This window comes from Sceloporus occidentalis, unplaced genomic scaffold (genome assembly GCF_023333645.1).
Source record: "Sceloporus occidentalis isolate IW3139 unplaced genomic scaffold, rSceOcc1.0.p SCAF_3, whole genome shotgun sequence".
Lineage (NCBI taxonomy): Eukaryota > Metazoa > Chordata > Lepidosauria > Squamata > Phrynosomatidae > Sceloporus > Sceloporus occidentalis.
In genome coordinates, this window is record NW_028316983.1 from 84,801,301 (window position 1) to 84,814,300 (window position 13,000).

General features: G+C 40.1%; 1 protein-coding gene across 1 annotated transcript in view; it reads left to right on the plus strand.

Annotated features, from left to right (window-relative positions):
• The window catches only part of FGGY (FGGY carbohydrate kinase domain containing), a 212,410-nt gene that overhangs the window by 125,611 nt on the left and 73,799 nt on the right, over positions 1-13,000 (plus strand). Inside the window, exons 9-10 of the mRNA XM_089515273.1 lie at positions 4,706-4,813; positions 7,873-7,934. Coding sequence (XP_089371399.1) covers positions 4,706-4,813; positions 7,873-7,934 — 170 coding nt within the window. The remainder of the gene's footprint in view (positions 1-4,705; positions 4,814-7,872; positions 7,935-13,000) is intronic.

The window sequence follows — 13,000 nt, forward strand, 5'->3', positions numbered from 1 at the left end:
TTATTATTTTAGAGAACTAATAGGAATGCTGGTTAATTCAGTATTCATGTTTTATTGATCGTATTTTGTATTGTTGTATTATTTTTACTGATGTAATCCCACCTCGATCCTTGGAGAGGTGGGAAATATAAATAAACTTTATTATTATTATTATTATTATTATTATTAAATAGGTGTGCAGGGGAAAAGGAACAAAATGTTTCACAAATGGAGTTTTGATGTTGCTGTGGTGAACAGACCCACCTACCAGCCAATCACCAGCCAGAAGCCAGAAGCCAATCAGGTGCTGGCTGGGGGAATTTGAAGACTCCGTGTGGCAGTTGGTTTTGTCAGTTGGGTTTTGAATCTTGAGAGGGAGGTTCTGAGGAGCCTAGATTATTGATAGAAAGGGGCCAGAGTTAGTCGGTGAAGGCTAGGGTTAGAGTCTTAGGAAAGGGCTCCCTTCCGTTAATTATATACCCAGGACTCTGGAAAAAGGAATGGCTGGAATAGACTATCCTGAGGGATATTGTTGGCCTGCGAGGCTGTCAGATCTAAGTTTAAGGGAGTGGGTCTTAGCTACAAGGAACTAATAATTTAGAGGGAGAGTTATAAAACCAATGGTAACTAACAAAGTAGAAAGCCACAAATACATGAAACATCTCTTATCAAAAGCACCGTTGTTAAACCTTCTTGTAAATAAAGTTTTATTTCTTTAATTCAAGAAGTACATGCCTGGACTTGAGTTAATACCACGCTACTCACATTACAAAACACTGGTGGCAGAGTTGGGATAAGAAAAACTCCCAGGTGCCTGCAATCATAGGAAAGGATTGTGGTGGCACATCACATAATTTTGAGGCAGCGGTGGGATTAAAAAACAACATAGGACTGCCATTTTAAGGAGAAGAAATAAGGTGAAGGAGTGTTCTCTTCACAGTTGCTTATCTTTAGGGATATTGATTTGTCTGTTTCTGGTTGGCAGCCTCCCATGAAAGTGATTACATACTGCAGGGAATAGAAAATCTGGGGTGCATGCATCTGAGCACTTGGGAGAGATTTATTGGAAAGAGGGAAACAGTAATTAACCAAACCCCAGAATTTATTTTGTGCCAGTAGAGTTTCTGTGAGGATGAAAGAATATTCCTTGTGCTGAAGAAAGTGCTCACACACAGTTATCTCTGTTCACAGATGTCATGATGTGTAACATCTAATTGCTCCACATGTTTGTTGATAGCTTTTTGGAATGCACACAAATGGCATTTCAGGAGTAAGACGATACGAACATCTAAGTGTGTAACAGGAGACAAGATACAGATGGAAATATCTTGTCCTGGCAAATTCTTCTGGGTATCCTCTAAAATACCAAGCCTGGCTACAGATGGTTTCTCAGAAGGACCAGTTATGATTTTTAATTGGAGTTTTACTTTGATGGCTGATACAAGCACAAGGTAGTTTTGAGGAAACAATAATTTATGGAATGTAGTAAATGATGTGGTGGGAAGCATAATTTTTAGATCTTACTGAAACTGCTTAGAGAATGCATTTTCTATTCCATTGTTTACTTGCAGTGTTCTAAAACTTAACTGGAAGAACAATTAGATAGATAGCTAGATTGCTAGCTAGCTAGCTAGATAGATAGATAGACAGACAGACAGACAAATAGATAGATTGACACACACACACACACACGTACATACTGTATATACTCATGTATAAGTCTAGAAATTTTAGTCAAAAATTTGACCTCCAAAACCTAGGTTGACTTATCCATGGGTCAAATGTAAATATTATACTTTAACTCTTATTAAAAAGGGAACCATCTCTTGGTGAAAGGCAAGAGTGCAATCTGTCGTTGAAGCATTGACCTCCCTGTATTCTCTCTTCTATCCAGCCTTTAGTGTGAGCCAAAACAGTTATGCCTGCCATAATTTTGTCGTTCTTTGGCATCGTTTTCCTTTGCTTCATCATTTGGATCCTTTGTTGCATGTCCCTAAGTTTTGCTCTCGACTTATCCATGGGTCATACCAAAATCCATAATTTTGCCCCCAAAATCTGCTCTTGACTTATACATGAGATCGACTTATAGTCAAGTACATACGGTATATATTAAATCCCATTTTAGAAAAGGTTGCAGGAAACTCTACTCAGTTTTCAAAGAAATATATAAAGGGATCATAATTTTCCATGGCCAGAAATAGATAGCCCTATCTGCTGCATCAGTGCCACGGCAACTGCACGCTGCAGCCCTGATCCAGCCTTTTCCTGCCACAAAAAGAAGCAGCAGAAAGCCATTCTTTTTTGTGCTGGGGAAAGGGCGCCTATGCTGTGGCAATGATGTTTCTTCAGTGTTTCTTCTGCATGCGCCTTCTAAATGCCACACTGCTGAAATGCTACTTGCCACCTGTTTGGGCAGGCGGCATGATGCCGGCTTGGGGGCAGAGTCGAGGCGTGCGAATACCACTCCATCCTGAAGCCAGCTCTTTTTGCCATTCTGTACTGGCCATAGGTTAGCTGCAAATGACACAATAAGCATAACGCTGAAAACATTTAAGAAAATAGAATAGCCAGGCTTCAGATAGCTACCAGCCTATATTTTACATCTAGAGAAATCCCCCAAATCTATAAAGGAATTATGAGTTACAGCATTGACCACTAGGGTTACAAAAGAGGCAAAGGAGAGGTACACCTGCAGCAACCACAAACATCAAACTGCTTATCTGTAACAATTTTCTTACCTGCTTTTGTATCATTGAAATAGCCAGATGCATGGATTCTTGTGGCCACTACCACCACCACCAATAGCATGCATTTGCATTGGGAAGCAAAGTTTCTTCTTTGTCTTAATGGCGAGAAATGATTTGTTTTATGCCAGACAATACTATTGTACTGAGAGAACAATTCACCAGCTTTTATTTAAAGTGATCCAGGTAACAGTAAACAGCATGCAGATTAAACATGGGTTAATGGGATGGAAAAAAAGATTGTAATTTTGAAATCATGGATCATAAACCTTGTGGGGGAATGGGAGCTGGCAGTGTTCAGAAACTGAACAAAAACTGGAAAGCATGTATTCAAAGTGGAAGAATGAGAAGAGACAAAATCCCATGTGGTATGCAGTGATCAAAATGAGGAACTGCACTGACACAAAAGGGACTGGACATGAAATAGCTTTATTTACAGTAGTTATGCAAGTTCAGAAGTGATTAGTATGTTAGTAGAAATATGGTATATTTCACCACAGTGGGAAAAACTGTGACTAGGGCATCTGTGAGTTCTTCAGCTTGATCTTCAAGGGCTATTGTTGGGTAATTTCAAAGTTGCTAAATACTACCACCAGTTCATCTGATCTAGACAGGCTTTTAAATAGAGGACTATTTAATATTACTTTGGCCCGTTATAGACTTACGCATGCACCTAACCCTAGTACGTCCCCAGGACGTACAAAATGGCAGTGCCCGTTCCACACGGGGGGCGCCATTACGACGTCATGAACACGCCGCCTCCAAACACATAGAGCGCCCTTTCCGCGGCGCAAGAAGGAGCTCTGAAACGTAGCTCCTTCCACGATTTGCGTCACTGGCACAGCCTTTAGACGGCTGCGCCAGCGACGCAAGGGTGAAAGGGGCCGAGCGGTCCCTTTCTCCTCCTCCTCCCCGCATGAAGCCCCAAGGACACCCCTTTCCAGGCCATGGGGAAGCGGCCTTTTGCCGCTTCCCCGCAGCCTGGAAAGAGGCGGATCAGGGCCTCGGAGGCTGCCGCTCTGGAAGCTGAGGCCCCGATCCAGCAGGAAAAGCAGCGCCTACAGGCCGCCCCAAACGGGCGGTCTGTAAAGCACCATAGAGTCCTATATAAGGAATTACATATTACCACTCTGTGTTTGTTTAATGTTCTACTCTCAATGTTGACATGTTCCAAAGGCTTCATAGGACTATCCTATAAATCCATTATAATTACCATAATAAGATGCATGTTATAAAGGGTACAAAGCCTTGTTACAATTGGTATGAACAGTATGGCCGTATGTGCACAATATGGTGAGCCAAAAGTCAATGGAAATTCTGGTTATCATGAATGAACAGCACGGTGTTTGCTACTAGATCAGTCTTGCTTGTAGCTAAGCAAACCATAGAGCTTCCCTCCATGATTTGTTCACCATATCATGTGAATTCAGATGCAAACTCTGGTTTGTTTGTGTCCCAGAACACCAGGGGCGGAGTCCACGTCTCTGAAACAATGTGGTTGTTTTAAACAGGTACTGTAGACATAGACTTGAGGGGAGATCTTGCCTTGCAGATTTCCTGTTAGGGTATGGATATAGGGTCTAGCATTGCTGATTAGTCTGAACCATGCTAATAAAATATGTTTAGCTGAATGGCACCCTGGACCTTGTCCATGATAAGCTTGAGTTCCTACTGATGTCTGTCTTGGGATGCTATGCTGATCAGATCTCTGCTTCATAACTCTTATCTTGTTCCTTGATATTCCCTGTATTATCTATGCTTATTGAAATTTAGACAGTATGCTTCTTGAGGCATGAAATGTCCTGTTTTGTGTCTTTACCAAGCTTTGGATAGACTCTATCTGTATGTGTGTGCATATATGGATACATGTGTACATATACCTCTGTGTGTGTGTGTGTCCTACACACATACACATCACATACACACTTTGCTCTTCTTATGCCTGAATTTTTGTGTAACTAGATGTGAATATCTCTTTTCAGATAAGCAAGTCTCCTGTATTTGTTACTGGTGTTTGGGGACCATATTATTCGGCAATGGTGCCAGGACTTTGGCTAAATGAAGGAGGCCAAAGTGCTACTGGGAAACTGGTGAGTTTGATTCTTTCTTCCTCTTTGTAATAAAAAGTCATGGAAAATCATTACTTTTCTCTAGATGTGTTACATGTTAAAACATAAGATTAATTGTATGAGTTGCCACAAAGCTTCCAGCAATAGCAATGTGAGCCAATTACAGTAATGCTAAGGCTGCTTTTCAGTCCAAAGTGTACAACTGTACACAATCTATGTGTCTAGATGACCCTTTAATATATGGACACTAAATATGAAGATGGTGGTGGTTGGTGACATGGTTTTCACTTTTTTCTGGATTCTATTTGAGGGGAATAAAATTGTAGAAACTGACACAATCAGAAGAGCCAAACAGATATTTCCACATTATCTTTTTCTTGTATAGTACTTTGAGAGAATCTGCAATTAAGATTATATCCATCTCGGAAACAAACACAAACAGGCTCCATACATTTGAATGGCACCTTGGAGTCTACTGGCCACATTAGCTGAATATAAAGGCATAGTCACACTGCAGAAATAAAGCAGTTTGACATCACGTTAACTGCCATGAGACTATCCTATAGAATCCTGGGATTTGTAGTTTAGTGAGACACCAGAGCTCTCTGACAGACCAATCTAAATATTTTATGAAACTACAAATCCCAGGATGGAGCCATGGAGACATTGAGCACCCATCTATTACTCCATCCATGGGGAATTTATGAGCCTACTGTCCATCCATTAACATTAGGCCACTTTTGAGGAAGAATGTGGTAAAAGTTCAGGTTTTTTTTTTCTTCCAGCAAGCCTAGAAAGGCTGTCCAAATCATAACTAGCAACATCAGTCTTCTGTATATGCAACTATCTTTATATATGAACTGTAGATTTGTTTCTTCTAAGATATGCAGATGACACCATAATACTAGCAGAAAACCTCCCAGCCCTGGAACAACTACTAAGAAAGATCAAGGAAGAAAGTGCAAAGGCAGGCCTATTGCTGAACATAAAGAAAATAAAAATAATGACAACGGAGAATCTTGACAAATTCAACCTCGACAATGAAGAAATAGAAGTAGTAAAAGAGTTCTCTTGTCTGGGATCAAACACTGATAGAAATGGAAACTACAGACAGGAAATCAGAAGAAGATTAAGAATGGGAACAGCAGCTATGAAAGAACCAGAAAAGATTCTAAAATGCAGAGATATACAATTAAACACAACAGTTAGAATCATACAAGCCATTGTATTCCTTATTACCATGTATGGATGTGAGAGCTGGACAGTGAAGAAAGCAGATAGGAAGAAAATCAATGCATTTGAGATGTGGTGCTGGAGAAGAGTACTGAGGATCCTATGGTCTGAGGCTGTTGTATTTCGGGCACATCATGAGAAAGGAGAACTCACTGGAAAAAAACAATAATGCTAGGAAAGGTGAAAGGAAGTAGATGGACTCTATCAAGGAGAACATGGGTATGAGTTTACATGACCTAAGCAGAGCAGTAGAGGACAGGGAGTCTTGGAGATGTCTCATCCACAGGGTCGCCGTGGGTCAAGATCAACTCGAGGGCAATTAACAACAAATAATGTGAAGCTAGCTCACGTTAAGATGTTCAGTTCTCCAATGTACGTGCTTGATGGTGTGCATGGTGCTTCTGTGTTCTGGCCATTTTTTATTTGCATCCCACTTCTCTGAGGCTTATAGGGTGTAATGGCACAAACTGTAAGACAGATTCTTCTTTGTGATCTTTGTGACTCACTTATGGAATGTGTCTACACCGGTGCAAAGCTGATCAGAACATTACAGAGCTAAGCACAGCATTATAGGCAGAGAACCACACCCATTTTACTGTATATGTCCACCCAAACTCTCACAACTAGTGTTCTTACAGCTAATGTGAACTTCTAATATAAGGCCTGGTATCCCTGGTATAAGGCCTGGTATCACAGGCCCCTGGTATCCTGGTAGGTGAGTTACAAACACAATAATATACATGATAAAATTATATAGCAAAACATAAATTACATAACATCAATAAAAAATAATCCCTATCCTCATACCAAAGCAGAAACTATAACAATAAAATATGAATTAAAATAGATTAAAAATGGATTTGGAGAGAGGCCATCAGTGGGGAGGAAGAACAATAGATGTCAAATAATAGGTGGCAGGATAGTGGGGGTTAGTCTGGGAAGGCCTGTCGAAATAGATCTGTCTTGACAGCCTTCTTAAAGGTGTCAAGAGTAGTGATGTGATGGATCTCCTCTGGCAGATCATTCCACACCTTAGGAGCGACAGATGAAAAGGTCCTCTGGGAAACTGCAGCCAGCTTGGTCTTCCTTGGCTGCAGTAAATTCTTCCCAGTGGACCTGAGTGTGAGGGGTGGATTGTAGGGAAGAAGTCACTCCCACAAGTAAGGGGAACCCAAGTCATGTAGGGCTTTAAAGGTGATAATCAATACCTTGTACTGTGCCTGGAAACTAATTGGCAGCCAATGGAGAGATTTTAAAGCTGATGTTATTTGGTCAATTCTTGATTTACCAGCAACCATTCTGGCTGCCATATTTTGCACCAGCTGAAGTTTCTGAACTTGATACAAGAGTAGCCCGATGTAGAGCCCTTTGCAGAAGCTGAGTCAAGAGGTTACCAGTGTGTGTACTACCGTTTCTAGGTCCCCCAGCTCCAGGAAGGATCGCAGCTGCCTATCAGCCGAAGCTGATAACAGGGACTCCTGGCCGTCACATCTATCTGTGCTGACAGCTGAAGCAATGAGTCCAGGACACACCCCCAGGCTGCACACAGTCCTTTAGGGGAAGTGTGACTCCGTTGAGAACCAGTTGAGATATTTCCACTCCGGGATTAGGGTTCCCTATAGCGAGTACCTCCGTCTTATCTGGATTCAGCTTGAGAGCTTTAATAAGCTTTAGAGCCCTTGTGGGCTGGGAGGTGATACAGAAATACAATAAGTGAATAAATAAACAAACAAATGTTCAGAAACAAGACTGTAAGCACCTTAGTAGTTATACTGTAACCACATGCAGCTTGGCAATTTCGGAAGTAGCAAGAATTAATATGAAAATTCATCTTCCTTTCTTTCAAGATAGAGCATGTCGTCCAAGGACACGCTGCATTCCCAGAGCTACAAACAAGATCTGCAGCCAGGTCAGTTCATCATCCTTATTTCTTCATCATTTACAGTCTGTCTTAGAAACACCACTTTGGCTGCAATCCAGAAATTAGTGCAGTTGGAATGTTCCAGTTTAACAGGGATGTAGGTTGGGCTGTTTCTCACTATATTAATTTCTTTCTTTTTCCATCTTGTTCTTCATCTTTCCCATTCCGGAATACAGCCCTTTTTCCCCCTTGTGAACATGTCCACCTGAGAACTGATTCACGTGGCCATTCACAGGTGCTTAAATCATCAGAAATTGTGCCTGTAAAGTACTCTTGGACAACTAAACTGCAATTTTATGGAACACATTATATGGACACACAGTTAGTTACCTGTGCAAAATTGCTGCAAAGTTCAGTTCATGGTGATTTTGCCTCTTCCATAATGGCCAATTTAACAGTCACTCATGCATCTGACCTGCCAGGATGCTTTTGCAGATATCATAATAAAGGTAATGTAGGAGCAGGTGTCTAAAACTTTGAACGTTTACACTTAAGCTAGAATACCTTTGTCCTAATGTCACATTGCATATCAGGCCTTGTGCTTTGCAGATTAGAGACTTTTGAGGTGAGCTCCACATGTTTCTTTTTAGCAAAAAGACTATGCCACAAAAACTTTGATGTAGCAGTATTTCACATTTCAAGTGTGACAGTTAAAATTTAAGGCTGAGGTATAATTGTACTACATTGCCTATACTATTTGTTACAAAAAAGTCAGTGAAGATTTTTATCTTCCTCCCAACTTCTCACAATCATTTGCTCTGAGCTAGCCTTTGGAAAATTATGCATGTTCAGAAGATGGCAGTTAGTCTCTGGTCATCATATTTGTGCCAAATAATATGAACATTCCATAAAATACATAACTTTGTGAAAAAGGAAGGATGAAGTTAGTGTCAAGGACGGTTTTTCAGGTAAATAGTTTGGGTGAACCAGTCTAGGTTCCTCCACTCCCCCCAATTCTTCATGCTTTCTCCCATATTTCTTTCATCACACTAACATGGCTGCTGCTTGTTTGTGCTTCAGAGACAGGAAGATGGAAAGGAATAAAATCTTACCCTTCTCTGGTTCTTGAAATGCAGTGTAGCAGCTCTTACAAGACTTGGGAAATGCTACTTGCATTCTTGTTGGATGGGAGGGGAAAAAGTAGTGAAATTCTTTTTTTTTTTTTCAAAAATTTTATTGAAACTTAAAACAGACAATCAAATATACAAACACCAAACATACACAATAACACACTTACATACTCGATGCATTAACATACTTACAATGGGGATTCAAAAAGAGAAAATAGTAATAATGATATATTGAGAGATAACCCATCATTAAAATAATACGTTTTTATATAGGGAATATTACTCTATGATCACTTTCTTTCCCCACTTACTTCCAGTAAAGTCCATCCATTCTTATTTGAGATGCAGCACTTTGTAAAACAGTACAGAAGTGAGTCAGTAAAGAGAATTATAGGATTTTTTTATCACATGAGTGTATCCAGTTGCATTTATATAATGTTTTCCAGATCACAGTCCCTTGATTAAATATATAGCTCCAAGCAGTGTCAACAAATCACATAAAATAGACATTTTCCCCCTCTGTACACACTGAACCTCAAACAGATAATTGAACAGAAAGATGCCACAAGAAAATTAATGCAGTTAAGTACTAAAATTCCATCTAGATCTCATTACGCTCATCTGTTCAAGTAACGTCCATGGCAGAAAATACCTGTTTCATTGAGACATTCATGTTAAATAGAGACACAGCAGCAAATTATTACAAAACTAAGGTATATGGTGGATGGTGGTGAAGTAGGTTATCTCTAGCTTTTATATATTTTTCTACCAGTGCATAAAGAGTTAGAGAAGTGGGCTGACTAAGAGTCTGAGGTGGGAATCAGGATGACTGAAGTCCAGAACTTCTGTCTGCCATGAGCTAGGCAAAACTTTGCCTCTCCAGAGTCACCAGGTTTCCCCAGATTCCTCCATCTTGGTGGCTTCTTGCAAATTCTCTATTAAGCCAAACTTCTTTCCCGTCAATTAAAGCCTATGTTAGACAGCCTGCTGCCCTAAACCATGCCCCTTGCTTTCTTAAAATGCTTTGCTTTCTGCAAAAAGAGGCAACACATATTTCTGCCTCTTTTGTAGGGACAGGAAGAACCTAGATAAAATTTTCTGATTCAGAGCTGGTGAGGAGGCAGATGCATGCACTTACATCCTAACAGTAGAAGGTGACAGTAGAAGGCTTTCACCTTTTTAATGTTTTTTTAATCTCCCAATTGTGCTATCAGCAGCATGAAGCTATTCTTGCAGGGATTAACATTGTGGCAGTTTTTCAGGTATTGTGACCACATGGTCATTCTTAAAAAGGCTCTCTGAATGTTTACTACAGTCCTGTGCCACTGCAAGCATGTGCTGGACATTTTAAAATTTAAAAAGGCAGAGAAGATTGAGAGAGATCACTCAGCTACATGGTTTATGTAATAAGACAAGCTTAACCTGCTTACCATCTCATTGCCTCCTAGTAAGAAATGTTACAAAGTTCTCCCATTTTCCAGTCTTTCTTATAGGCATCCTTCTCACCATCTGCACTGCCCTCATGACACAAATTTCAGGGGGAAAGAAAAGAGGAATATTCACTGTAGTTTTAGTTGGACAGCATGGGATGAGTAGAAATGACATAAGATTTAAACTAACTTGCAAAGCTATTGGTGTTTTAGCTTCACCACCACCCCCTCCATCAAGAAGGTCCATTAAACAACTTTTAAAATATGAAAATAATGATATGAATTAGTTATTTTAATGTTTTCCAAGTGCACTTCATTTTGAATGATATCTTTTGATAGCAAACACATGGTAAGACCTAATTGAAACAATGTGCAGCTGAATGCTTTAATGTAGAATATAAATATACAGCTGCAGAGAGGTCATAAGTCAGGGTAGTAAACACATGCCAAATTCCCTCAGGGAGCTCATTAGTGTATAGCTGAATATATATATGCAGAGGCTAAATGAATATCACTATTTAGACCTCCAGAACTGAGACAATGACTAATCAGCTGTAATTGTAAGAAGACATCCATATTGACCAACCCCTCTAAAAATGACGAGTCCACTCAGTATACTAAAGAAGGCAAAGCAACAACAGGGTTTTAGTTTTAAAAAAAAAAGATAAAATCTCATCCTTATGTTGTTTCTGTTGTTGTGTGCCTTCAAGTTTTCCCCCAACTTACGTCTACCCTAAGGTGACCCTATCGTGTGGTTTTCTGGGGCTAAGAGTGTGTTCTTAAAGATTTGCCTTGTAGTTGCTGTCAAAAATAACCACAGAACACAAACTTGGGAGAAAGGCCACAACTTTATTAAATCATTGGTAGGGTTGGCACAAAGCATAAGGTCAGGATCTGTGCAATCAAACAACCACCCTGTTGTTTGATTATCCAAAGCCGGGTCCCTACCCGGTGCTTGGGATGACCTAGGGGCTAAGGCACACTGCTTGAGCGCAAACCATGCCTTGCGTTCCCCCATTCACAAAGCCCCTAGTCACCGGGAGGCGCACCTGCGTTCTGGCCCCCGCAATGGCCAAACGCCCTCGCTCATCGCCCCCAGGTACCTTGTGACTCCCAAACCAGAACTCCATAGCCCTGGTGCCAACCAAATTCAGATCCTGGCCTATGCTGCCGCCACAAAGGCCAGCGCAGAAGGCCTGCCGCCAACCCTGCCAAGAGCGATTTAATGTCCGCCACATTGGTCCAGATGTGGGCGAACATAACCAGCAAAGGCCTTAGATCTCCAGCGACCCACACGTTTTTTTTTTTTTTTTTTTTTTTTTTTTTTTTTTTTATTAGAAATTTTTATTACATATATACAGTAAATAAAACAAAAAGAAATACCTTAATAATAATCCTGCTATATTTCTGACTTCCTTTGGCCTACTGGTCCATTCTTCGATGTTTCCATTTCCCCCTCCATAACAGATGACACAACTGCTCCTACATTTATTACCACTCTCCCTTCTTATATAGCGACTGCGGTTAGAAATTATTCCTCTATTCCTGTATATAAAATTCTAACCCATCTCACCCTAATAACTAATTCTTCTTAGTTATTTTTATGCAGTCTATATTTCCATAACTTTGATTGTATCTTCTCCATATCTGTCTTCTTTAACTAAACAGAAATCATCCTGTCAATCTACCCTCCTATCTCTGGAACTAACATCAAAAATTTTTGTTTGGTTTCATGAGACACTGTGGGGTAACTTTAAGTCTGGTTTTTCCATCTTTCTTTACAGAATAGCCTTAATGGTTTCCACATTTCCTCATTTGGGATTTCCTGTCCCACATCGTCCCTTAACCACATCGTTAAGGTCTCCATCTCCATGGCCTCTAGGGCCTTTAATAGCCACTCATCTATGTCTACATCTCCCATCTTTTTCCAATTTTTCGCAAGAGTCATCCTTGCTGTTGTTATTAAATACAACAATAATTTTCTGTGTTTCCTTGGTGTATCATCTTCAATCATGTTTAATAATATTATTTCTGGTTCCAATCTTATCTTAATTTGATATATTTCCTCAATTATTTCCTGTACTTTTTTCCAGTACTTCTTCACCACTGGGCATGTCCACCACATATGATAATAGGAGCCATAGTGACTGTTACACCTCCAGCATCTATCCTGTCCATTTTTAACCATCTTTACCAACCTTGAGGGGGGAATATGCCACCTGTGCATCATTTTCATAAAATTTTCCTTTAAATCTACACAGCACGTAAAGTTCAGGTCTCTACCCCATGCCCTTTCCCATCTTTCCAACTGTATATTTCTGTTTACATTTTTGGCCCATTCTAACATGCAACCTTTTATCGTTTCTTCTTCACATTCCAATTTTATACCCATTTTATATAGTCTTGATATTATTCCCTTATTCCCCTTCTCCAGAATCCTATCCAATTCATTTTTTTCCAACGCTATTCCTTCCTGGCTCCTATCCAATTTGAATCTTGTACTCAATTGCATATGCTGAAACCAACTTAAATTTATACCCTGTTTTTCTAACTC